This window comes from Lycium ferocissimum, chromosome 3, assembly GCF_029784015.1.
Source record: "Lycium ferocissimum isolate CSIRO_LF1 chromosome 3, AGI_CSIRO_Lferr_CH_V1, whole genome shotgun sequence".
Taxonomy (NCBI): domain Eukaryota; kingdom Viridiplantae; phylum Streptophyta; class Magnoliopsida; order Solanales; family Solanaceae; genus Lycium; species Lycium ferocissimum.
The window spans coordinates 9,119,882-9,147,478 of record NC_081344.1 but is presented as its reverse complement, the minus strand read 5'-3'; the positions used below and the strand labels follow the sequence as shown (position 1 = coordinate 9,147,478).

The window sequence follows — 27,597 nt, the reverse complement described above, 5'->3', positions numbered from 1 at the left end:
CTGTTCCTATTTACTTTCCCGCACTGTGCTTAGCTTTTGAGTGAGATTCCAAAAGCATTTTCAGAACCAAATGTCCTGCAAGGAGTAGTACATGAATGGAGATTCGGGAGAACCTAATGCTCCAAACATAGTTAAAGCTGGCATTGTAAGTTACTTGTTGCATGCCTTGCAGGCAAGAGATCCGCCAGGTTTTGGAGTCTGGTTTGGCTTGTTTCCAGGACTCTTACCAGCCTGCTTTGGGGGATGAGGCATCTAAACCTCCCAAAACAAAATTCTCAGGAAAAAGATAACCTAATCCCATCTTTAACTTGAGTAAAGATGCAAAAAATGAGCCACTTGCTTTTGTAAGCGTTTAATATCCTTTTTTAAATAATGAAGATTAGAACAAGTTTCTTATTCCCAAGGAATCAACACTTAAATTAAGTTTTTGGTCTAATCTTCTCATGCAAATCAAAAGGAAAACACCAGACAGTCCAAAATTAGACAATCCATATCCAACATTAAGTGAAAGCATTAACCAAGGACAAAAATTAACCAGTCTTTTGAGGAGTTACAAATTTTGCCTTTTTATCGGGAGTAGGTGATGTTGTAGCTGAATCTGCAGGTCTTTTCTTGCTCGGTTCAGCCTAAAAAAAGTTTGGACTAGGTAGTGTTAACCCACCTTCCTGCTCAAGAAATACAGTAGAAAAGAGAAGAGACCAATAACTTCGAGCTACCTCCTTTGGTGTCTCCTCCTCACTCTCATCAGACTGATCTTGATCACTATCATCTTCATCCTGAATAGAGAGAATACTCAATAATACAGAACAATGGAAAATATATTACACCAAAGAAAACTTCCTTTGCATTGTGGTTAATGCTTCAGAGCCCCTAAAGGAACAAGTTAGATTAGTTGCATGGACTAGAAGATGACCTGGCTCAACTCAGATGCAGGGTTCTGCCATTTCAGCATGCAACATAGCATTCAAGACATAAACAATCTGATAAATAGTTTGACTGCTATTATCTTGGCAAAAACAATGGCTCAAATCTGAAAATTTCACGTCCGCCTTTGTTTATAAGAACCAAATAGTATTTGTTTTTGGCTACGAAAATATGGTTAGTGGCAAATCAAAGATATCCATTAATTTTTACATGGATGAAAGTGTCTAAAATACTTGAGATTTGAGACTTCAGTGTATAAGAGCTTGAAGAAGCTATGGAAAAACTGTGTGTATTATTGAATGTTTGAATGAGCTTAAATACACGTTGTTCCTAAGAATACTATTCTAACTAAAAGAGAACTCTAGAGACTAATCTATACTAAAGGATAAAGCTAAGAGATAAGCATAAACGACATAAGGATGAATATAAAAGACTCCTAACAATGATAAACGACATCTAGATAATGATGCTCCAATATGCCCCCCCCCTCAAGTTAGGCGAGGTGTTGCTAAGCCTAGCTTGAACAAGTTGCGTCGAACGCTGGTTTGGCAAGTGCTTTGGTGAGGGTATCAGCTAGCTGGTCAGCACCATGGACATGGACTATGCGAACTCTGTTGTGTTCAACATTCTTGCGCACAAAGTGGAAATCCACCTCAACATGTTTCATACGACCATGAAGGACAGGGTTCTTACTCAAGAAGGTGACACCAATGTTCACTACTAAAAAAACAGTATTTCCCGACCTCAAAAAACCGACCTCAGTTGAGGTCGGAAAATAACCGACCTCATGAGGTCGGTAAAGTCGTAATATTTATTTTTTAATTTTTTTGAAAATAAACCGACCTCATGAGGTCGGTAATATTGTACCAAAATTTGACAAACGTAATGTACCGACCTCAGTAGGTCGGAAATTTATTTGATGCTAAATATAATAATTTTATTTTTAATTTAAAAAAGAATACGTATTCACGTGGGGTCGGTTTATTAAAAATAATTTTTAAATAATTTTTAATAAACCGACCTCCGTGGGGCCCCGTATTCTTTTAAATTAGAAATAAAATTATAAAATAATTATACATACCAACCTCATGAGGTCGGTATAATTAGTCAAATAAATAAAAAATACAGACCCACTTAAACGTATGCGTACCCTTCATCTTTCCACTTTCTCTCTCTTTCCTCTCACCTTTTCTCTCCCCTAAATCTCTAACCCTAATAACCCGCCCGCCAGTCACCATCGCCGCCTTCCAGTCACCGTCACCGCTTGCCAGTCACCGTCGCCGCCGTCTCTACCCAGTACCGCCGTTGCCGTCCACAGCCAACCATTTGAGGTATGCTTTCTTTCTTTTCAAATGAGCTCAGTTGGTACTATTTCTGCTAGTTTAACAAGAAAATAAGAATTTAATTTATTGACACAGAAACCATGCTTCCTCTACATTTTATATGTACCTCATGGCTCATGAAGTAATATGTTGACAATAAACAAAGAGAAAGACTTCAGAAGTGGATGCACACATAAATTAAGTCCCAAATTGTGAAAGTCAAAAGAGAAAATTACAGTAGAATGAAGTAGTAAGAGGTAGTTGTCCACGTCCCATTCCTTGGATAGCATTCTGGAAGATTTGTTCACTGCTTCCGGTTTCTATCAGGTTGTTGATTGTCTAACATGATGATTAAAATAAACATTAGAAAGAAAAAAAAAATCTCGTTGACCAGGATTATCATTGACAAGACATTGCACTCACCTCCTCATCTGGTCTAGTTCCAGTGACTGTTCAATTGTGAGATTAATACATCATAAAACCACATATTAGATCAACATATGGAAATTCAGACATTGACAAGTTATATTTCTGTTGTAAAATGTGGGATCCAAACCTGTTATCACCCTTCGCTCTACAACTTCACGATACTCGTCGTCTATTCTCTGCCTTTTGTAAAATGGGAAAGCACTGCTTTGTCACATTGGCTTCTTGTAGCTCTTTCAAGGCCTTGTCACCAGTCCAACTACAAAGGTTGGAGCAGATCAGATATATATATATATATATATATATATATAGTGCCCAAAGTACTATATACACATACCCACACAAGATGCACCGGTAGAATGTGAAAACTCATTACAAGTAGAAGCTATATTCCCTGGACTAATGTTTGAGCATGAAGCACCTTGAGTCACTTAAAGTTAAATAAGAACTCGGAATAGCTTTCATCTTGTTTGAATTATGATTAGGTACAATTTGTAATCAAATCATAGAATATTTGTACTTTACTTTTGCATATACAAATATGGTTGAAGATCAACTTTGAAGGCTTTACACCATATATAATTATGAATTCTGACTCAGCTTCAGCAGTTATTAATGCAACTTAAGTCAGGAAAGAAATGAAAACCTAAACACTGATAAAGTGTTGGTTTTCAAACTAACAGAAGTAATTCCATATCCCCTTTCAATTTCCTACGACTCCACAGTACACTACAGAAAGTTTTGCAAATTTAAGATCTACGAAGCGTGGTAAAGTATCATTTAAAATGAAAAATATAGTTTCCTATCTGAGATGATAAATGGAATTACCCTCAGCAAGATGGAAAGTGATAAAGTCCTTCAACATCCTAAAGCATTTGCATACCATTGTATGAACCAGGTTTAGAGAATGAATATACTGTCCAAACACAAGGATTAATTCTCATCCTTTTGCAATTATCCAAAAGAGCCTAATTATAAGAAGTCATGGATACTCCTTTATCTATATAATGTTCCAACATTTGATAATGATGAGTAAGAACTTGATCTGTTCACATTCCATGTTTGTTTATTTTCTCACATGCACATCTTGTACCTTCAATAATGCTCAGTATTACTTTATTTATTTTAATTTTCAATTTTTACTAGTTAATTCTTTGGCAATTTGTAGTATCAAGTTAAGACAAGATAAGTCTTAATTTTGTCATTAGTTTAATTTTGCTCTTATTATTAACCTTTTGGCTACATTTGTAAAGAACTTCTGGATTTTGCTTTTAAAAAAAAAAAACACCAGTATGCCTAGTGGACTATAATGCACTTGTGAAATATTAACATGGATAAGTTCATATATATCTGCCAACTGTTTGTTTCTTGATAATCTGTAGCCTGCTAACCACAAGCTCTCAAGAAAGTGTTTTTTTACTTGTTTCCCAGCTATGAGGAAGTGGATGGAGAAAGATATAGATGAAGTTGGGAAGATTGCAAGAAATGTCAAAGCAAAAATAGAAGCAATAAATAAAGAGGTAAATTTGTCTATTCTTTTATATTTGGATCAGTAAAGCAGTTATTGAGTTCAATGCTCATCATTTAAAAGCACTCTATTGCTTGATGTTATTTTCCACTTCTTGTGCTTGAGCAGTCGTACTTGTGTGTGTTTTTCTTCGTTTTTTTATTAATCGTTGATCTGATAGTGTCTCTTAGATGTGCATGTAATAAAAAAACATGCAAAGTACTTAGTGAAAACCAGCAAAACCAGGACTTTTGCTCTGCATCTTTCCTTGTGACTTTGCACAGTACTTAGTGAAAACCAGCAAAATTGGTCTGATGCATATCTGAGAAGGCCAGCAACAGTACAAGTGAGCTGCTGCTATCTGTAGCATTTGTAAGTCCTGCAATCTGTGAAAACCAGTGTGATGATCAACTGTTGTCTTCACCAGCTTGAAAATTCCTGTAATTGCTATGGCCAAACAGTGTCCCAAGTGTGCACTCTTGATGCACAATTTGGCCAACAATCTTGGTATTTTTACTGAGTTATGATCCTTCTTAGTGTTGCTTGTATTCCTTGCCTCCTTCAGTGATATATATGTTGCAAAATTATCATCTTCCAAAAGGAACAGCATGACCTCAAATTTGAAACCAGCTTGTACCAAATCCTTTCCCAGGTGAGTAAGATCAGTGATACACACAGGCTTCAAAATTGCTGTTTTCCTGATATCTTTGTGTTTCCATGCTAAAAACAAACCTGCAAAAAAGAAACCAGAGTTAGGGTAAAAAATTATCACCATACTCTCCTCCCAAAGGATTTGAGCATGGTGATATAGTCTTCCTTCCATCCCATCTCTAACATCCATTTTCAAGAACACCAGCAGGATTTGTTTCATTCTCCATGTAGCATAACTTCTCAAATATTGCCTGTTGTAAGTGTTAAAGCTTCTCCATGTCCACCTTATCTGCCTTAATTCATCTCCCAAAAAATCAATAGAAAACCAGTAGCAATACCCTTAATAGTCCTATCTGAACAGCATAATTCCTGCTTCCCATCAAATGTAGCTGCTTGAGGAAATATCAATAATCTCATGTCAAACAATATCAACAACCAGCTTGCAACATTCAACCACCTTTGTATCACTTCATTTCCCATAGTAGTAGGATCAGTGTTACCTAAAGTAATCAAATATACTACAGTGGTTTTCCTGTATTGCCAAGCAGAGTATGAAAAACTGAAAAAAGAAATCAGTGTTAGCGTAAAAAATTAACAGTTCTGTCAACATAAACTTAAAGGGTGGAAGCAAAATGATGAATGGAACTGCAAAGAAGGAGCTATTCTATAACAACTAAAAATTGAGGAATATGCAGCTTAACAATTGCAGCTTAAAATGCCCAAAAAAACACATTTTGCAGGTAAAAAATTGCAGAAACTGCAGTTTAAAATGTGAAAGCAGCGGCTAAAAACAACGAAAGCTGCAGGTAAAAAACTGCAGAAACTGAAGCTTAAACGCGACAAAAATTTTGCAGGTCAAAAATTGCAGAAACTGCAGTTTAAAATGTGAAAGCAGCAGCTAAAAACAACAGAAACCTCAGGTGAGAAACTGCAGAAACTGAAGCTTAAGCGCGACTAAAATTTTGCAGGTAAAAAAATTGCAGAAACTGCAGTTTAAAATGTGAAAGAAGCAGCTAAAAACAACAGAAACCGCAGGTAAAAAACTGCAGAAACTGAAGCTTAAACCAGCTTTGTAGTGATGCAGAAAACCAGTACCAATACCAGTGCATTTTTTCATTTGCTGCATAGTATGACCTATCATTTGTATGTTGAACAGTGTTAGAATTAGCAACTTGCGTAGTGAGAAGTTCCTGAATCAACTCCATCATGTCTTATCCAGCTTTTAGTAAGTTCTTCCTTCCAATACTGTTTTTTGTTCGGAGATACCAGGAGACTCTTTTTTCGGCTCAACATATTTAACTTGTAACTGGTCTGTTTTCAAATAATCTGTACTATGTAGTTCGTTGATTTTAGTTAAATAGGTGAATTATTTAAACAAATTTTGAAGCTGTCCCTTTTCTATTAATTTATATTTGCGATACTTACATATATTAGTTTATGGATGGCAGGTGAAAAAAGGGGTAAGAAAACAAAGAAGGCTAAGGAGACGCCGGTTCCCTAAACGCACAAAGGAATGTTTGAATGTTAATATTGTGGTGGATTTGTGGATGTTTGCGAGAGGTGAAGTAGTCTAATGTTGTAGACTAACTTAGTCTAATGTTGTAGACTAACTTAGTGTAGATCTACTAGTTTAATGTTTTGTGAATGTTTGTAAAGGTTGAAGTAGTTTAATGTTGTGTAGATGTTTGTGAATGTTGAAGTAGCTTAATGTCTCTTCGGAATGTTTGAATGACGTTTTGATTCAACTTTGAAGTAGTTTCGAATTGAATTTGACGTATTGTTGGTTGTAATATATGTGTTTATTGAAGTAGCTTAATGTTTTATGTTTTTTGTAGTTTGGTGAATTGTTGGCAGCTATTTGAGCTGGTTTTAGTTAAATATAAAATTGTTTTCATCTTGACAGGAGGGCAGTTGGAATAGCAGCTGGATCCTACCAATTTTTTTGCAGAATACCGACCTCATGAGGTCGGTTTTCTGTAAAATTTTCCAAGAAATTGCAAATTACCGACCTCATGAGGTCGGTTTTATGCATAATATTCCCAGAAATTGCAAATTACCGATCTCATGAGGTCGGTTTTATGCAAAATATTCCCAAAAACTGCAAATTACCGACCTCATGAGGTCGGTTTTCTGCAAAATTATCTAGAAATTGCAAATTACCGACCTCATGAGGTCGGTTTTCTGCAAAATTATCTATAGAAATAGCAAATTACCGACCTCATGAGGTCGGTTTTCTGAAAAAAATTTCCAAAAATTACAAATTACCGACCTCAGGAGGTCGGTAAACTCATATCATTATATTATTAATTTAATTTACCGACCTAATGAGGTCGGTATTTTATTTAATTAATACCCGACTAAAAAAACATTACCGACCTCATGAGGTCGGTTTTTTGCGACCTCATGAGGTCGGTAATAATTCCGACCCACTATTTTCCGACCCAATTTTGAGGTCGTTTTTTGCCCAAAACCGACCTCATGAGGTCGGAAATTGCCATTTTTTTTTGTCGGAAAATCCAATTTTTTTTAGTAGTGGTTGTCACAATAAATTGTCGGAACTTCCAGTGGCTTTAGACGCAACTCAATCAGCAAGTTGTGCACCCAGAGTGTTTCAGCAAGGGCATGGGCCACAGCTCTATATTCAGCCTCTGTGGAAGAGCGAGCTACAGTCCGTTGCTTTCGTGAGCACCAACTAATTGGGTTTTGGCCAAGAAACAGTATATACCCAGAGGTGGAGCACCTGTCATCGAGATCACCAGCCCAATCGGTAGCAGAGTATATATGGAGATTGAGATCGACATCCGGAGATACACGGAGGCCAAATTCGCTTGTACCATAAAGATATCTGAGCACTCTTTTGACAGCTTTCCAGTGAAGTTCAGATGGTGCTTGCATAAATTGAGAGAGCTTATTAACAGCATAAGTTATGTCCGGCCTGGTGAAAGAGAGGTATTGGAGCTTGCCAATAACTCGACGATAACGAGTACTGTCTGTCAACTTAGCTCCATCATCGCGTTTGAGCACCTCGGTTGCACTCATAGGAGTTTTGGCACTTTTGCAATCAGACATGAGTTCGTCATTCAGGATTTCGTTGACATAGTTAGCTTGTGAGAGCACAAAGCCGGGGGGTCCGAATGACCTCAACACCCAGGAAAAATATGAGATTCCCAAGGTCTTTTATCGAGAACCGAGCAGCAAGAGAGGAAATAACATGATTCACACTAGTAGTGTTGCTGCCAGTGACGATGATGTGGTCAACATAAACCAGAAGGAACGTGATATCGCCGAGACCATGTCGAACAAATAAAGAGCTATCAGATTCTGTCTTGATGAAGCCCATTGAGAGCAGATGACCCTTAAGCGCGGTGTACCAAGCTCGAGGTGCTTGTTTCAGGCCATAAATGGCCTTGCGCAGCTTACACATGTGAGAAGGAGTTACCTTGTCTGCAAATCCGGGAGGCTGCATCATGTACACTTCCTCATCAAGGTCGCCTTGAAGGAAGGCATTATTGACGTCAAGTTGACGAAGCGGCCAGTGAAAGCGAAGAGCAATGGACAAGATGATGCGCACTGTGGTAGGTTTGACAACAGGGCTGAAAGTAGCATGAAAGTCAATTCGGGGTCTCTGAGTAAAGCCCTTCACAACCAGCCTCGCCTTGTAGCGATCAACGGAACCATCTGCTTTCCTTTTGATCCTGAAAAGCCACTTGCAAGCCACAATATTTTTAGAGGGATCATGTGGAACAAGTTCCCAAGCCCGGTTTTTCATCAAAGCATCAAGTTCGTGTTTCATCGGTTCGCACCACTCGGGGTATTTTTGTGCTTGTTTCACAGTATTGGGTGTGATAATGGGGGTCAAGTTGGCTAGGTAATCAAAGATTTGTTTAGGTTTGCTGATGTTGTTCTGGGACCTAGTGACAACACGGTTTGTGGGAGACGGACAGTGAGGCGGGAATGGGGCCAGTTCTGGCAGCAGTTCTGGGGCAGGTTGGCGTGAAGCCATAGATGGTAATGGGGGAGGATTTCTACGTTGATATACTAAGAGTGGGGTTGTGGAACTGGTTATAGGTTTGGCTATGGGTGTGGGCGTATTTATAGGTGGGGATTGGGGTTGTATAGATGAGGGTAAAATTGGGGATGGACTGAAACTTAGGTTATGGGAATTAGGAATTGTAGTAGGAAAGGGAGAAAGAGTCTTACCCGAAGAAGAAGTCTGCAAAGGCTCTGAAATTGTTTCATCATAAATGGAGAGACTCGAAAAACTTAGGCTGCGAGGTAGAGTTGGAGGAGGGGACTGCTGGAGAAGACGCGGTGGATTTGGACACAATATTTTGCTTGGGTACGTCAATATTGAGGGGTTGGGGCAGAACTGGAATAATGGGAAGGGGAGGGGGGATTTTGCAAGAATTAGTAATTGTAGTATCAGTCCATTCCAAGTTAGAATGCTTAAATGTAATATTGGAGAACAAAGTTTTAAAAGGAAAATTATTCTCAACAAATCCTACATCGCGGGATAAATAAACCTTAGAAGTATTTGGATCAAAACACTAGTGACAATGGTGGGATAATGAGAATCCGAGATAGACACATGGTGTGGATCTGGGTTCGAGTTTATTTTTGGAGTAGGATTTAAGCCATGGATAGCATAAGCAACCAAAAATTCGCAGGGAACTGTAATCAGGTGGTTTTCCAAGTAATCGGTGGAACGGGGATTGATTATCTAACTGAGAAGTTGGCAAACGGTTAATGAGGTAGACAGCATGATGACACGCAAAAGACCAAAACTAGGGTGGAAGAGACGCCTCATGTAAGATTGTTCTTGTAGTTTCGATGATATGACGATGTCGCCGCTCCGCAAAGGCAACTCATTGGGGCGTATAGGGTGGGGTAGAAAGGTGTTCAATGCCGTGAAGAGAGAGATAAGAATCAAGACTTTTATACTCTCCTCCGCCATCAGTGTAAAGTGATCAAATTTTGGTGTCAAAGTGTTTTTCCATCAGAGGATGGAATTTTTGAAAAAGTTCTTTAACTTCACTTCTATTCTTTAGAGTGTAAAGCCAAGTGTATTTGGTATATTGATCAACAAAAATATAGTAATACAATTTTTTGTCGAGAGATAAAACTGGTGATGGCCCCCATAAATCACTGAAAATAATTTGAAGCGGTTTAGAGCTATACAAAGTTAATTGGCTAAATGGATACCGATGGGCTTTATTAGATAAGCAGGAATTATAATGAGAAAAATTGTCTCGCTCATGAAATGGTAGCGAGAATTTATTTAAAATAAACCTAAGAACTCTAGAGTGGGGGTAACCCAGTCGTTGATGCCAAGTGGTGAGGGGAGTGGATGAGACGGACATGTGAGCTTGGGGATGTGAGACAGGCCACTCATACAGTCCATTGTTGTTCCGGCCGTGCACCAACGGTTTGCGCGTTTTCAGATCCTTCACAAAAAAATCAAAGGGGAAAAATTCAATAGACTTTAGGTTATCTTGACAAAATTTGGAAACAGAGAGAAGCTTGCGTTTAATGGATGGGGCACACAAAGTGTCGATTAGTTTAAAAACATTATTTGATGCATTTAATTGAGTAGAACCAGTGTGTGAAATGGGAATTTTGTTACCATCACCCATGGAGACGTCCTCGTTACCGCTATACGATTTTAGGTTGTGCGGCTCCGTTGTGATGTGGTAAGTGGCTCCTGAGTCGACTACCCAAGGGTTGGTGGAAGCATTGAATCCGGCGGATAGTTGGCGAAGGCTTTGAAGGTGATCGTGGGATTTAGAGCGGCAAACATTGCGGTGTGGTCAATCCTGTTACATAGTTGGCGACGAACACATTTGGGCTCGTGTTTGGGCATCCGTGGTTGAGTGTTAGAGCGTGAATTCTAGCGCCCGTTCTGGAAATCATTGTTACTGCGATTGTTGCGATAATTTGTATTTGTGGCAATTGCCGGTGTGATGGGGCTTGGATAGTTTCTTAGCATCCTCGTGACGAAGGAAGAGTTCATGATCCAAAACTTTTCAAACAATTCCTCATAGGTGACATTTGTGTCACGTGCACGAATGGCGGCGAGATCTCACGAAACTCGGGGCCTGGACTGCGAGGTACTTTGACGATGAGTTCGGCGTTGGACACAGGGGCACCCGCAGTGGCTAACTCATCTGAGAGGGACCGAATAGTTTGAAGGTATTCGGTGATGGAGCGAGTGTCTTTAGTGATGCGGGCAAGTTGATCATGCAGGCTGAAGACCCTGGTTTGAGACCTATTTGCATAGGTGGTATGCAAGGTGTCACAAGCCGTTTTAGCCGAGTCGGCTGCAGCAACAGTGGAGGCAATGGTGGGTTCAACAGAGGCCATAAGGGCGTTCTGAATGAGTTGGTCCTAACGGAACCAAGGTAAAAAAGCAGGATTGGGAGATATGTTTGTGCCAAGGATAGTGCAACTCGGGGCCGGAGTGGTCCCATCAAGATGACCCAAAAGATTGTAGCCATACATAAGCATGGAAAATTGAGCTTTCCAGGTGGCAAAGTTATGACCACCGCTGAGTTTGATGGGTAATTGGGAAGCAGGATTAAACTGAATAATGATGTTGGTGCCGGTTGTGTTGTCAGCATTGACAACTCTGAAATTGTTGTTGTTGCCGTTGGTACCCATCTGAGTATGTTGGAGAGGGAAAAAAAATTGGATCGTACTCGTTAGAGTTGTGTTGGCTGTGATACCATATAAGAGCTTGAAGAAGCTATGGAAAAACTGTGTGTATTATTGAATGTTTGAATGAGCTTAAATACACGTTGTTCCTAAGAATACTATTCTAACTAAAAGAGAACTCTAGAAACTAATCTATACTAAAGGATAAAGCTAAGAGATAAGCATAAACGACATAAGGATAAATATAAAAGACTGCTAACAATGATAAACGACATCTAGATAATGATGCTCCAATACAGTGATATCTTTGTCAAAAAATTGTTTTCCCACACCCTTATCAAAGAAAATATTGTTGAAAATTTGTTTTCCAACACCACTTGTTTTAAACCAACAGTGTTCTAAATACCAAATGCAAATCATATTCTTCCAAAACCCAAGTCCAAACACAACTTTAGTGAAGCTGACAAAGCTCAAAATCTTAAAGAATTACATCTTGAAGATCACTCATTTACCACAGGTTGAAGAACATATTCAAACAACGACTGGAAATTGTTGAACAAGCTCAAACAAGTACGAGATGTTTTTTGTGCTTGCCGTAGACATCTAAGAGCCTTTAATGATAACATATGTTATTCCAATACTATAAAGCACTAAACATATATTAGACAACCATAACTACCCCATCTCAGAATCATCTTCATCATCAGACAAATCATCGTCATCACTGCTCACCTTTACTAGGTTCCGCAACCTTCACCTTCTGCTTAGCTGAAGCAGAATCCTTTGCAGTAGCCTTAGCTTCAGGCTTTCCTGTTAGACAGGTAGGCAATACTTTAGAGCTAAAATGTATGGTAGATTCAAAAGAACGACTATATAATCGTAATCGATAATTCTGTACCAGCGTTTGCAATAGTAAGGGGTATTTCCTCATCAGACTCTGCACACAATAAAATATCAATAACGCCATCGCTTAATCCATCGAAACTTAAATATTCTCAAACAAAGAAGATTTTTACTTACCATCTTCATCTTCTTCTTCATCCTCCTCAGTGTCACACAGAACTGTAGTCAAGGAAACAAAAAAAAAAAAAAAAAAAAAAAGATTTGAAAAATATACCTCCTTTTAATGGAAAGGAAGGGTATTGTAGAAAGGTAGTAAAGTCCATTTCAACAAGAGATAGAAGTTAACAGACAATGAAAAGGATATTACTCGAATGGGTTGGCGGCCTTGTATCCAAAAAAGTAGACACTACCATTTTTCCAGTTGTGTGACAGTTCAAAGTCTTTATCAAACACCAGGTCAAAAAGTTGTTGAGGCAGCTTGTCTGAGATGAGTGTTCCAAGAACAAGCTTCTTTCCATCAATAGTCACAGACAAGCATACAGGTTCTGATCCCTTAACATTTTTCGCCTTACCAAGAGATGCCTACAAAAAGAGTACATTGATAGGATACTAAAAGGAGATGCCTACAAGGTACTAGCTATTGCAAATGAATTTGCCAAATCAAATTCGAGTGACACCTTAAAATACCTGTGAAAGATGCAAAACCATGTCATCTCCAGGCTGTACAGATAAAGGTTGTCCACTTTTCACCTCCGCACCTCAATTTAAGTAAATTTAGAACAGCTTCCCGTATATTTCCAATATAAAGAGGGAACCAAACACACTATGGATGAAGTATCAAAAGCAGAACACACATAAATGAACGATATCGTTTATGATACAGTTATTATACAAAAGTAGATGCACAAAGGTACATTCAAATTGCATATGATATCCAAAAGAACTTCTGATGTCCTGGTTCTTGAGCTATAATAATATCAAGATGACACGCGGTCATCAAAGTATAGCATATGAAGGTAACTCCAAATATAAAAATTAAAATTGAGGGTTCTTTGCATCAAGAACTTGAGAAATCATTTCTGGGATTCCAAGAAAATCTTTGATTCCGAAAGAGCTAAATCAAATACCCCCATACCTCCTTATATAGAGGCATGGAAACTGAACCCAAAAGGACAGGTTGATGAAAGAATTTATGCCCAATCTGACACATTAAAAAAAAAAAAAAAAAACATATTTCAGGATCACCATGTACCTACAGGCTATAACTTCGATCCACAGCAGAGTCTAACATATCATATATAGGCAGCATTTCACTACAACAATGCCGGGGATGAAAAATTTAGAACCCTAACAAAAATGCGTAGTCGGGGAAGCTTTCACAAAAAAGCAAACAACAAAAACATTGTACCATTAATTTAAATTTGCTCTCCAACAGACAAGCAGTGAAATGTACCTACCCACTTTGGAACACTAAAGAACCATCTTTTTTATTGTTAACACTAAAGAACAGGATCATCATGCATGTACCTACCGTCCTACTCACTTTGATGCCGTAGCATGGTGTAACATATCATTTATAGGCAACATTGCACTACAGCACAAACATTTTCTACCTATTTAGATTATCACTCTCTACCATATCGATGATGAAAAATACTGAACTGGCAGAAAAATACATAGTCCCGGAAGCTATCACAAAACAGTAAATAACAAAAGAATGCAGAGAAAATTACGCTCTATGTCTAGTGGAAGAAAATAATTACGCCATGTAGCCCATATCTTGACTTTGTTACCCGGTTTAGCACATATTTGTGTATACACCTTTTATACACTATCATAAACTTTTGTACGAGGTTGATTATACATTAAGTATAATGCTTTCCCCAGGTATAATGTTGTATAACATTGCATATTCGCTACGTGGCGCAATATTTTATGTTGGGCTGTTTATGTTTGAAAATTTCCCAATGTGCATACATTTGTACAACATTTGAATAAGGACACGGGTCTCGACATTCAGACAAGTCTAACCAGAATCACATAAAGATCAAAAGGCGAATAAAATGGCGAAACAAATTATCAATCAATAAAATCTAACAAAATATAAACGAAACAGTCATCGAGCAACACAGATTATCAAAATAATTAAAGGATAAACAGAGAAAAGAGAAAGAGTTTGTACCCCAAAATTCCATTGTTGATATGATAAAAGGTAGAGAGAGAACTCTAGGTTTTTTCTTTTCTTTTCTTTTCTTTTTTTTTTTTTTATAAAAAAAAAATAATAATAAGACAACAAGTGAGGTTGCAATTTTCATGTAATCTCCCACTACAGTGCTCAGGTACTTGTGAGAGTAAAAACTCATACAACAACTTAAGCTTGCAAACAGATTTGTACGGACAATAGAAGCAAGAACCAGTAAATTCGATATCTATGTAACCAGTGGTTATATCATATCATCAGAAGAAAAACATTAAGCCGATTTACAATCATCAGACCAATTTGGAGTTTAAGCAAGAACCATAGACGTTGTTTTTCCCCTCTAGCTAGGCAATGAATTATTAACATCTAAGACTTTTCCACTACTAGTCAATCAACTATCCAGAACAACAAGTGGTAAAGAAAATAGATTGAGGGAACAACAAGTAGATCTGGAAGCATTCTGGAATTGTGTTGAGCATTGTTAAAATTGATGTTGTACTTCATGGTCATGTTAGTACTGTACATGACTCCCCAGTACTGCACTGTTTCACCACCTTGAGTATTAGAAGTCAAATTGTTGGTGTCATCAAACAACTGGTAAATGTAAGCCTCAGTAACGCCTTGTTTCCTGAGTGGAGTTCCAAGTCCAGATTTCAAATGTGAAATCAGGCCCTGTAAATACTTCTCAGCATACATCTTCATGGTCTCATCATCATCATTACTTGGCCACCCTGTTTCTGTCAAAATCAGGGGAACATTCTCGTAACCTGAAACCGCCATAGCAGCAATAACCGAATCAACCATCATATCAAACAAGTTATGATACCGAACACCTGTAACAACATCATCACGGAAGTTAAACGGGGTTTCCTCAAACAAAGCGAAACCAACTGGTATCTCTCCATGTAATTGATACACATTGTAAGGGTACACATTCATAAGCATAGATGAGTTAGTTTCCTCAAGAAACTCAAGTACAGGACTTATAACAAGCTTGTTCACAGGGTCCTGGAATTCAGCTGAGGAAGGAGGAAACGCGGTGGTAATCACGTTAATGAATGAGAAAGTAGTGGAAACCGAAACAGTACGTATTCCCAGGTCAACCAACGCGTGGTGCAAGTTTTGCATGGCGGGGACTAAGACAGTTGAAGGATCAGGAGAAACAACGCTGGAAATAACGTCGGAACCAACTGAAATGAGTGAAATCTTAGCACGTGGATGAAAGGGAAGAACAATGTTGTAAAGCCAGAGAGTAGCTGAGGAACGATTGGAAGCAAATGAAGTGACGAGATGATTTGGTACGGTTAAGAGGAGGGAGATGTTGGAGTAGGAAAATGCTCTGATTAAACTTGGAGTTGGATTAAGGAGTCGGACTGATGGGATTTTGAGTGACTGAAGGGCTGTTACGACATGCTCTGGTGGTGGGGAGTTCGTTCCGGGGGAGTAGGTAATGCCTATAGTGGTGGTGCTGGTGGAGGATGAAGGGACCATTAAGAGAGAGAGTATGAAGAAAGAGAGAACCATCTTCATGGAATGTGTGTGTGTGTGTGTTGTTTGTTGCTTACTTTATCCAGCTGGGGGTGTGTGTGTGTTTGTTGAGATCGTTGATAACGGTTTTACAATGGAAGTAATTTAGAGAGGGGGCGCTATTATACTATGTTTCGCATGCTACCCTACAATATATGCATATTTCTCAATGTTTGGTTATTTAGACGTCTACATCTATTTATCTACACATATTAAAGGGAAAATAACCTCTATGACTATTTAGGAGAAATAATTACCTGAAATAGCTCATATTTGTAATATTATCTAAAATGGCCTAATTCGTACCCTCAATTCAAAAGCTTATAAATGTGATTCCATCAAGCTGGGGTACCTTGGATATAACAGAAGTGATAATACAATTGAAAAAATGCTGTAAATTGTTGTATACAATTGAATTTTCTTGGATATAAACACCTCTTATACATTATTATACACTCGATACATTATTATATACACTTTTATACAAGGTTGATATATTGTCTACTTCATATGTATAAAGTTGTATATTGCTGTCTAATGTTGTATATTGTGAAAAGGTGGTTATGCAGGTGTAATTTAAAAATATGGCTACGAGATGTAATTTTGTGTGCTAGATTATACATTATTGAAATTTTCCCCACATTAAAAGCACGAATAATTTTTGATTGACTTTTATGCCTTTAATTATTTTTATTAATTTTCACAAGAAGTTATAAGAAAAGGAAATTACTGGAAATAACTAATTGTAATAGAATAGGGTTGTAACCGTGGATGAGAAGTTCAAATTGGTTTTGGCTTGAGGGATACATGAGTGAGATATAATTGTTATTGGAATATGATACATATTAGAAGTCATAGTATAAGAGCTAAAGTAGTTGGAGGTGTGAGTTGGTGATATAGATGTTCAACAAGAACGGGAAATTAGTGTGGATCGAGTAATTGGTTCGTGCATATAAGGTTATTGAACCCAAACATCCTTCATAATTTGACTTGAGCTACATATGTCATCTAAGATTCGATAGACGTGGAGATGCCTCTAATTTCATTCGGATGTTAATTAGTATGGGCATCTGATTAAGTTTTTTTGCATGAATTCATTTAGAAAATGATTATATACCAGATAAAGTCACTATTCCATATTTTTTTGGTCTCCGAAATTATAAATTGTTTTGATTTAGGATCATACGAATTCAATATTAATGTGAATGAAGCTAACTAAATGGGTGCGAATGAAAAAATGGAGAGAAAGTATGAATAGAATATGTCAATAGTGGAAAGTATGCCTTTTCTACTAAGAAAATATTTGGAAACTAACAAATAAATAAAGAAAAACAGATGAGTAACCTAATGTGTTAGCTAATCCTATTTTACTTTATAACACTAATTTCCTTTATAACTGTTCAGAAAATAGTGAAATCTTTCTGAGAACTATTTTAACTTAACAGTTTTCACTTAGCTGCACTGGTATTATTTTAATAAATATAAACATTGTTAAATCAAAGTATTTTTTCGTAAAAAAGGCAACAATATTAAAGCATTACACACAATTGCTTCATATTTAATATCATCAATCACGACACATTTTTCGTAAAAGTGTTTGTCCGAAAAAATTGGAGTGATATTTTGTTTCCGGGAGCAGCTCAAAATTTTGCTTTCTCCCCTGAGCAAAAAGGATAATTCTACAACAACTCAGATCATTTACATTTGTTTTCCTAATAATTTGGCCAAAATACATGGTCAGCCAGAAAGCGCATCCGCATAGACAATAAAGCATATATAAATATCAACAAATAAAATTACAGGCAATGACTCGTCAAGCAGCAAAAAAGCTACTAAGCACTTAGCAAAATACCAATAGGTAACCAACCATTAATTTAAACCGAATACAAACCAACATTGTACCCAGAGATAGTTCCTCTCCATACAGAATACCATAAAAGTAGCAAAATTGGACCTAACGCTTGCTTTACATTAGGGTCAACCAGCAAAAGATATTCTAAAGCTAACACTCTCTTCTGATTATCATTCCCTCCAACGTTTGACAAAACGAAACCAAATCTCGAGATACACGTTTCTACTCCTATTTACTTTCCAGCACTGTGCTTAGCTTTCGAGTGAGATTCCAGAGCATTTTCAGAACCAAAAGTCCTGCAAGGAGTAATACATGAATCGAGGGAACAACCTAATGCTTCTAACATAATTAAAGCTGCATTATAAGTTACCGGTTGCATGTCTTGCAGGCAAGAGATCCGCCAGATTTTGAAGCCTGGTTTGGCTTGTTTCCAGGTGTCTTACCAGCCTGTTTCGAGGGGTGAGGGGTTGCCACATGGACAGCACCTTTCTTACCATCTAAACCGCCCAAAAGAAAATACTCAGGAACAAGATAACTTAATGCCGTATTTAACTTGAGTAGAGATGCAAAAAATGAGCCCCTTGCTTTTGCAAGCATTTCATATCATTTTCAAATAATGAAGATTAGAACAAGTTTTTTATTCCCAAGGAATCAACACTTAAATTAAGTACTTGGTCTAATTTTTGTCACGCAAATCAAAAGGAAAACACCAGACAGTCCAAAATTAGACAATCCATATCCAACATTAAGTGAAAGCATAACCCAAGGACAAAAAATTACCAGTCTTTTGAGGAGTTACAAATTTTGCCTTTTTATCAGGAGCAGGTGATTTTGTAGCTGAATCTGCAGGCCTTTTCTTGCTCGGTTCAGCCTAAAAACAAAATTGAACCAAGTAGTGTTAACCCACTTGCCTGCTCAAGAAATTCAGGAGAAAAGAGAAGAGGCCAATAACTACGAGCTACCTTCTTTGGTGTCTCCTCACTCTCATCAGATTGATCTTCATCACTATCATCTTCATCCTGAATAGAGAGAATACTCAGCAATACAGAACAATGGAAAATATATTACACAGAAGAAACTTCCTGTGCATTGTGGTTAATGCTTCAGACCCCTAAAGGAACAAGTTAGATTAGTTGCATGGACCATAAGATGAATTAGCTCAACTCAGATGCAGGGTCCTGCATTTTAAACAGCAACATAGCATTCAAGACATAAACAATCTGATAATTAGTTTGATTGCTGTTATCTTGGCAAAAACAATTATCTGTTAATTTAACGTCCGAGTGATATCTTTGTCAAACAATTGTTTTCCCACACTATCTTTGTCAAACAATTGTTTTCCCACACCCTTATTGAAAATTTGCTTTCAACACAGTTCTTTTAAACCAAATCAAAACACACACATTGTTCTGAATACCAAATGCAAATCATATTATTCCGAAACCCAAGTCCAAAAGCAACTTTAATGAAGCTGAAGAAGCTCAAAATCTTAAAGAATGACATTTTGAAGATCACTAAAGTACCACAGTTGAAGAACAAATTCAAACGACTGGAAATTGTTGAAAAAACTCAAACAGTTACGAGCTGATTTTTGTGCTTGCCCTAGACATCCAAGAACCTTTAATGATAAGATATTAATGACAATAGTATAAAGCATTGAGCATATATTAAACAATCATACCTCCCCCATCTCAGAATCATCTTCATCATCAGACAAATCATCGCCATCACTGCTCTCATCTCCACCATCCGCCTTAGCACCTTTACTAGGTTCCGCAATCTTCACCTTCTGCTTAGCTGAAGCAGAATCCTTTGCAGCAGCCTTAGCTTCAGGCTTTCCTGTTAGACATGAAGGCAATACTTTAGAACTAAAAAGAATGGTAGATTAAAGAGGACGACTAAATAATAGATATTTCTTTACCTTCGTTTGCAATAGTAAGGGGTATTTCCTCATCAGACTCTGCACACATTAAAATATCAATTACACCATTGCCTAATCCATCGAAGCTTCAATATGCTCAAACAACGAAGATTTTTACTTACCATCTTCATCTTCTTCTTCATTCTCCTCAGTGTCACACAGAAATGTAGTCAAGGAAAAAAAGAATTTGAAAAATATACCTCCTTTTAATGCAAGGGAAGGGACTTGTAGGAAGATAGTGAAGTCCATTTCAACAAGAGATAGAAGTTAACATACAATGAAAAGGATATTCCTCGAATGGGTTGGCAGCCTTGTATCCAAAAAAGTAGACACTACCATTTTTCCAGTTGTGTGATAGCTCAAACTCTTTATCAAACACCAGGTCAAACTGTTGTTGAGGCAGCTTGTCTGAGATGAGTGTTCCAAGAACAAGCTTCTTTCCGTCAATAGTCACAGACAAGCATACAGGTTCTGATCCCTTAACATTTTTCGCCTCACCAAGAGATGCCTAGAAAAAAGAATACATTGATAGAATACTAAAAAGAGATGCCTACCAAGGTACAAGCTATTGCAAATGAATTTGCCAACCAAATTCGAGTGACAACTTAAAATACCTGTGAAAGATGCAAAACCATGTCATCTCCGGGCTGTACAGATAAAGGTTGACCACTTTTCACCTCCGCACCTAAATGTAAGCAAATTTAGAACAGTTGCCCCGTATAATTCCAATATAAAGAGGGAAACAAACACACTATGGATGAAGTATCAAAGCAGAACACACGTAAAAGAAGGATATTTTTACGTTACAGTTATTACAGAAAAGTAGAGGCACAAAGGTACATTCAAATTGCATATGAAATCCAAAAGAACTTCTGATGTCCTGGTTCTTGAGCTATAATAATATCAAGAAGACACGTGGTCATCAAAGTATAGCATGCGAAGACTTGAGACATCATTTCAGAGTTTCCAAGAGAATCCCTGATTCCGAAAGAACTAAATCAAATACCTCCCATACCCTCTTATATAGAGGCATGAAAAATGAACCCAAAAGTACAGAGTGATGACAGAATCTATGGCCAACCTAAGTTGCTCGGACTCTTCACTTTCGGTGAAGCACCCGTGTCGGATTCTCCAAAAATATACTACTTTTGAAGTATCCGACACACACCCGTCGACATTTTTGAAGAGTCCGAGTAATAGTGGCCAACACCAAAGAACCATCTTTTTTATTGTTAAAACCTATGTTGCTCGGACTCTAGAAGTAGTGTAGTTTTGGAGAATCCAACACGGTGCAGCACCGAAAGTGATGAGTCTGCACAACTTAGGTTACAACTAAAGAACCATAGGTTACCCAAAAAAAAAAAATCAGGATAATGTACCTACCCGCTTCAATGCCAAAGCATAGTGTAACATATCATATATAAGCAGAGCATTGCACTACAGCACAAACATTTTCTAGCTATTTGATTGTCAATGATGAAAAAAATTGTTAGTCCCGGAATCTATCACAAAATAATTTGAATAACCCAAAAAAAAAAAAAAAAAAAGGTAACATAACTTGAATTTGCTCTCAGACAGATAAGGATTGAAATGTGCATATATTTGTACCAAATTCAAATATGGACATTCAGTCATCAAATACCGAATACATGTCTCATAAACATCAAAAGCAGAATAAAACGACGAAAAAAATTATCAATCAATAACATCTAACATTAAGGACCAAAAAAACAAAATATAAACGAAACAGTGATTGAGCAATACAGATTATCAAAATAATGAAACGATAAACAGAGAAAAACGCAAATAAATTGAGAGATAGTACTTACCCCAAAATTCCATTGTTAGTTTGGAAAAAGGTAGAGAGAAAACTCTAGGGTTTTAGGATGAGGGTTTTGGAAGAGAGAGTAATTTAGGGTCGGCAAGTCTATAAACAAATATATGTAGGTTTATTATAAGCGGGATAATAGAGATATGAGCTATTATACTATGTTTGATGCTCCCCTAATATGCATTTTTGTATGTTAGATTATAAGGAGGGTTAAATTTACCCTCCAAGTATGATTTAGGGCCTGTTTGGAAAGCCACCCAGGTAATTGGAATTGGGTATAATTAAGTGTAATTACACAGTTTAGCCTATTTGTTTGACCAAGTAATTACCCAGTTAGGTGGGAATTGAGTGTAATTGAGAGGGTGTAATTACACTCTCCAATTCTCAAGGGGGGGCTGAGAATTGGGTGTAATTACACCCTGTAATTACATGGTTACTTTTTAGTTTGTTTCTTTCTTTCTTTTTTAATTTTTTTTTCTATTATTTTAATTTCTTTTGATTTTTAATTAATTTTTTATTTCTATTATTTTAATTTCTTTCTTGTTTTTTTCTTTTTAATTATTTTTATTTTTTAAAATGTATTTTTCTTTTTATATTATTTATTTTTCATTTCCTTTCTTCTCATTCCCACCCTTTACTTCTTGTGGTTCCATGTAATTGCTCATTTTTTTTTATTCATTTAGCATAACCGTGTTATTATTCTAATTTTTGAAACTACATCTCTAATATTGGAAAGAATGAGTCATTAACAAACTTGACATATAACGAGTGACGTTATTAAAGTAGAATTTCGTTGTGAATGAGGTTATAGACTTATATTTTCCCTTTCTTTTGAATTATTTACTTAAATTACTGTGAATTTGACATAAGAGTATTATGTTAAACTTTTTCTTTTGTATTTTGAATTTAGGTTATATTTTCAATTTTAAGTTATTTGCTTTTGTCACGACCCAACCCCGTAGGCCGCGACTAGTGCCCGAGCTGGACACTCGCATACATATCTGTTAACTGTAATCAATCCACAACTAGTATGATAAGGGACTTATAAAAAAAGACAAGACATCGTCTCAAAACTGTCGCATATATATATCAAAAACTTTGTCTCTTGTGGAGTCACAACTATCAATAGATAACATCATACATGTGCGACAAGGACGTAGTGTATGGAACGCCCCGACTATATACACGCACGCGAGCAATGAGCAAAGTTACCTCATACTGACATCCCAAAACATATATATATATATATATATATATATATATATATATATATATATACACGCGCGCGCAAAGGCTGCCACTACGAAAGGGAACGCCTCAAAACATAAGTCATGCTAACATAGCTGAACGACATCTTTACATAACCCACACATATGTCTACAGACCTCTGATAGTATCAACAGTAACATATGACGAGACAGGGCCCCGCCGTGGATAAACATATATATACGTCAAAAGGATGCGTACCAAAAGTCTGAGCTCGGGACAATGGAGCACTCAAGATAGGCGAATAGAAATCCTTAAGGGCGCGGATCACCGAAGCGAGTATCCGTACGCACGGGCATGAAACGCGGCCTCGAAGAAAGGGGGGGTCGACAAGATATGTCTTGAGTATATAAAGTACGAAATACAATAAGAAAGATCATAAATCAAGTAAAGATTCCGGAGACAAGTATGATAATCAAGGAATCACCGTACCGTGTGTCTTATGAGTAAAATCGTACGCATCTTTCATATCATATATCATATCCGGCCCATTATGGACTCGGTGGTATCATATACATGTATATCATACCCCCCCATATGGGACTCGGTGCCATCATCATATCGTATCATCATATATATATACCATACCGGCCTACGAACGAGGGACTCGGTGAACAATGCAGCGAAACTGTGCGCGAATACATACCCGGCCCGGGACTCGGTGAAAGATGTAACAACAGTATGCACGAGCAGAGTAGTGAGTAACCATATGCATTTAAATCATCATTTGAGACTCAGTAGATAAGTAGGCTAGTTAACACTCGAGTATCAGGGCGATAGTCATGTTCAGTACTCTTTGAATGTTATTATGAACTATATCAAATAAAGTCTCAGGGATCATAGACATGTATCAAATTAATACGAGACAACCTTATGAAAGTTAAGGACATTAGTCATTATAGAGTCTTTCAAGAATAGGAACTTTTATGTATCATTTACTATCCGATCATATAGAAAACTCGAGGGCAGTAACTCGACTACTCTAAGAGTTCTAACATCAAGGAGTGAATAAGAATCATAAATCATGCTCGGGACTTGTGAATAGAATTACCCCAAAGCTCATATCGCACATCACTTACGTCTAAGACATGCCAAAAGAAGGAAGGGATAGCTTTACATACCTTTAGCGCTTATTCGCCACACAACACGTATACGCTGCCCAATAGTATCTCAACCTATATTAAGACGTCAAGAACTATGGTTAATGCTACGGGGAGATTCAAAACGTATTCTAACGTTAGTAACTCCTTTCTAGATAATTAGACGATGTTTCCCTTATATTCAAACCAATTACATAACAACCAAGCCAACATCAATAACCACACGTTCAAGTACTAATCCGAGGCTATTCGAGACAAGACTCGAGAACACTCCGGACAGCCCGCACAACATTCCAAACAGCCCACATTCACAACATTCGATAACAATCCACATACGACTACTACATATTCAAGTTACTCTTAATGATCCATAGTCATAACATTTTCATCTAAAACAGCCCAACCAACACACAACACAACATATAATCCTAATTACCATTAATCTTCCAAGCTCAACAAGAACAACAACAACAACACATTAAACAGCCCCTAACTAGCAACGTAAGGATGCCCGATAACTTCACGAACGTCCACGGACATGCCAAACAACCCATCTACGTTTATCACACATTCTGTTCATCCAAATTCATGAGCTACACCAGCAACCACACGATAACAACATCATCCATTTAAATGCAAGAAAACCATATTAACATCACACTAAATTCTACAACAGCCCACAAACAAATTTAACTTCAACTTGAACCATTAAATACCTTCATTCTCATCATAAAATCCATAACAACAACAATCAAAATACTAAGTAAAATCAGTTCACCAATTTCAAATAAAACAGCCCCTCTACGGCTTGAACAACTTTCCAACACCAACATACATGATTTCATGGATTCAATCCATATCTACAAATTACAACACGTTCAAACCACCCTTAAAAACATATAGAAAATGATCAATTCTTACCTTAACGAATTGGCTCCTCAACTTGGCTGAAATTTAGTGAATTAAAACATTGCATCTTCTTGCTGCTCCAATGGCTAATTCCCACTCTTATGACCTTCAATTAACTTAGAACACCTTGGAAAAAATTAATTTTAATCAAGGTTTGTGAGCTTGCTAAAGTTCAGCCATGGCCGAGAGCCATCTTCTCTCTATCTCGATATTTTCTATATTGTGGAAGATGATGAAATGAGCTCTTAGTCATCAAATTGGTTTAAATATGATTCCTACAAGCTGGACACGTGTCCCACTCATGGCTTGAGCCAATCAAATTTGGTCATGCCATGGGTGGGGTCCACACGGCCCACTAATGCTAATTATGAATAATTAAATCTAAATCCCCACTTAATAATCTAATCATGGTTAATTAATCCCTAATATCCACTAATATTTCCATACCAATTAAAATTTATAAGCAATTTGTGCATTAATAAAAATCGGAGGTTAAAAGTCTCTACCTCATTTTCCAAAATAGTCTTGTCCTTAAACTTATCGCGATTAGCTTAAAATATCCCAATGTACAAAAAATACGAGATATAACAGCTTTCACATTGCATGTTGTTTATTTTTCACTTACATTTGATGGATTTTTTGTGTCAAACGTTTGAATAATGTTATGGCATTATATTTATAAATATTATTTTTTTATCAAACGTCCAATCCATGACGTTCTCACAAAAAAAGTCTTCTTTTAAGTTTTATAATTAATTAAAATTAAATATTATTAATTTGAAATATATATATATATATATATATATATATATATATATATATATATCAATTATTTTTTACAATATTAGTTACAAATATATGATTATTAATTAATATATTTTCAAAAAGCAATGTCTTATTAAATAACTAATTTCATATCATTTATAAAGGCAAATATTTTTAAATATTAATTTTAAATATTTTTAATTAAATTTTATTTTTTAAATTAAATTAACTGTGTAATTACACTTGTGCAACCAAACAACACGCTTGTAATTACACTGTAATTACATTATGACAAACAAACAGGTCGTTGTAATTATACTGTTGTGTAATTACTAGGTTGTGTAATTACTACCCTAGTAATTACACCAATTCCAATTACCAGGTGGCTTTCCAAACAGGCCCTTATAGTTAAAATTTATCCTTTGTTAAAGTTTGGGATTAAATTTATCTTGTCCGTCAAAATTTGGGATTAAATTTTCCCTTATATGGATGGAAGTCTGACTTGGATTTCACAACACAAAAAAATTAGCCACGTCGGATCCATATAAGCTCCACGTAGACTCCCAATCCCAATTCTCTTTTGAAAAAAAAATGCCCCTGCAGCATTTGTTTTGTCATAATGAAGGTTTCTTCATGAACTCTTCAGAGCATTTCTTAACAAAGGAAAACATTTTTTATCATAATACATTCCTAAACGTATACCGAAAATAAGATCAGAAAAGCTATGATGCTGCAAAAGTGATAACAAGATAATAAAATAAATTTGTGCAGTTCAGCTTTGAAAATCCTGTTCTCTTCAACAAAAATTCATTTTCAGTTCTCTTGAATAGTTTTTGAGAGGTTCTGACAAGGAGGCGACATGTAACACCTTGTAAATTCCGTACTAAACCATATTCATGACTTAGGAGGTTAGAAATCCAAGAAGGAGAGTGTTGGAATCGAAAATATATTTCAGTTCAGAAAACCTAGTGTTACGCCACAAGGGACGGAATGTCATTCCGCAAGGGGTATGCTTGAAAATCACTGTCTCGTAACTTTTGGACCAAAGGACGGTTCATCGTTACGGACCGTAACACGTGTTATGGCCCATAACAGGTGACCCTAACCCAACCTCAAAACTTAGAAGCTCACTGGAATTTTGGCCCATGTTACGGTCCAGTGTTACGGACCGTGTTATAGTGTCCATAACAGTGCTGCGACTGAGTCAATTAAAAGACGGAAATTTCAGTTTTATTTCACAAGTTTCATTCCTTCAAGCCCTAGAACGACCTCCTACCCTCTCTCATCATCAAGAACACCAAGGTAAGCCTACTCTAATCATTCCAAGTCAATTCTAACATACATCCTTGTAATTTAAACAATAAATCATTGTTCCTAACCTAAGGTTTCCAAGAAAAATCATCTCAAGGTCCAAGATTCAAGATTTTGGAAATATTCGTCAAAGTTCAAGTCTTTAATTCAAGTCTTGGAGCAATTAAGGTATGTAGACGCTATCCACGTGTGGGAACATCCTTGTTCTTCCCCATGTTTTCGTATTCCAGGATTACACACACCAGGTTTAGGGTTCTAGGTATATTCATGATAAACCCTAGACATTTGAACCATGATATACTATATAGTCAGTTATAATTCCGTTTGATTAATCTTAATTTAATGTTTTGGTGATTGAGACTCAGTCCGTAATCTATGAAAAAAACCCATAACTTGCATCGTATGGGTTTTATAACACAAGATATGAGATTTTATGCTTATTTTTATGAAAATCTTGTATATAAGTATTTATTGTCATGTCTTCATGTATCCATGTTCATGTTAAGAATCAGAAATCATGACTTCAGTTATCTTTCATGTTCGGGAGTTGTATTAATACCGAGAAGGCTCAGATAGCCTGAAACTACGTAT

General features: G+C 36.8%; 2 protein-coding genes and 1 pseudogene across 3 annotated transcripts; all 3 read right to left on the bottom strand.

Moving 5' to 3' along the window:
• Positions 1-10: 10 nt before the first annotated feature.
• Positions 11-14,519, bottom strand: LOC132048663 (histone deacetylase HDT1-like; annotated as a pseudogene).
• A 208-nt stretch (positions 14,520-14,727) lies between these two features.
• LOC132050916 (glucan endo-1,3-beta-glucosidase, acidic-like) lies at positions 14,728-16,085 on the bottom strand. The gene has a single exon (XM_059442251.1). The coding sequence runs from the start codon at positions 16,052-16,054 to the stop codon at positions 14,912-14,914; it is 1,143 nt and encodes a 380-aa protein (XP_059298234.1). The 5' UTR covers positions 16,055-16,085; the 3' UTR covers positions 14,728-14,911.
• A 1,723-nt stretch (positions 16,086-17,808) lies between these two features.
• Positions 17,809-21,803, bottom strand: LOC132049601 (histone deacetylase HDT1-like). 2 transcript variants are annotated; one of them, XM_059440469.1, is made up of 10 exons: positions 21,654-21,803; positions 20,439-20,509; positions 20,115-20,332; positions 19,947-19,975; positions 19,825-19,863; positions 19,585-19,742; positions 18,866-18,922; positions 18,684-18,774; positions 18,274-18,400; positions 17,809-18,199 (listed from the first exon to the last, which is right to left on the bottom strand). In XM_059440469.1, exons 1-10 carry the CDS (start codon positions 21,664-21,666, stop codon positions 18,136-18,138), a joined length of 867 nt encoding a protein of 288 aa, XP_059296452.1. In that variant the 5' UTR covers positions 21,667-21,803; the 3' UTR covers positions 17,809-18,135. The 2 variants fall into 2 exon arrangements, with proteins under 2 accessions (XP_059296452.1, XP_059296453.1); XM_059440470.1 differs by having other exon boundaries at positions 19,825-19,864; positions 19,954-19,975; positions 21,654-21,802.
• Positions 21,804-27,597: the final 5,794 nt, after the last annotated feature.

Bases quoted from the DNA above. Each gene is read 5' to 3' on its own strand.
- LOC132049601 (XM_059440469.1), bottom strand. The intron at 18,923-19,584 runs GTATGATTGTTT...CTCTCTATTCAG, and splicing joins ATGATTCTGAGATGGGGGAG to GATGAAGATGATAGTGATGA. The intron at 18,200-18,273 runs GTAACTTATAAT...TACTCCTTGCAG, and splicing joins GCCTGCAAGACATGCAACCG to GACTTTTGGTTCTGAAAATG.
- LOC132050916 (XM_059442251.1), bottom strand. From the start codon at position 16,054: ATGAAGATGGTTCTCTCTTTCTTCATACTCTCTCTCTTAATGGTCCCT.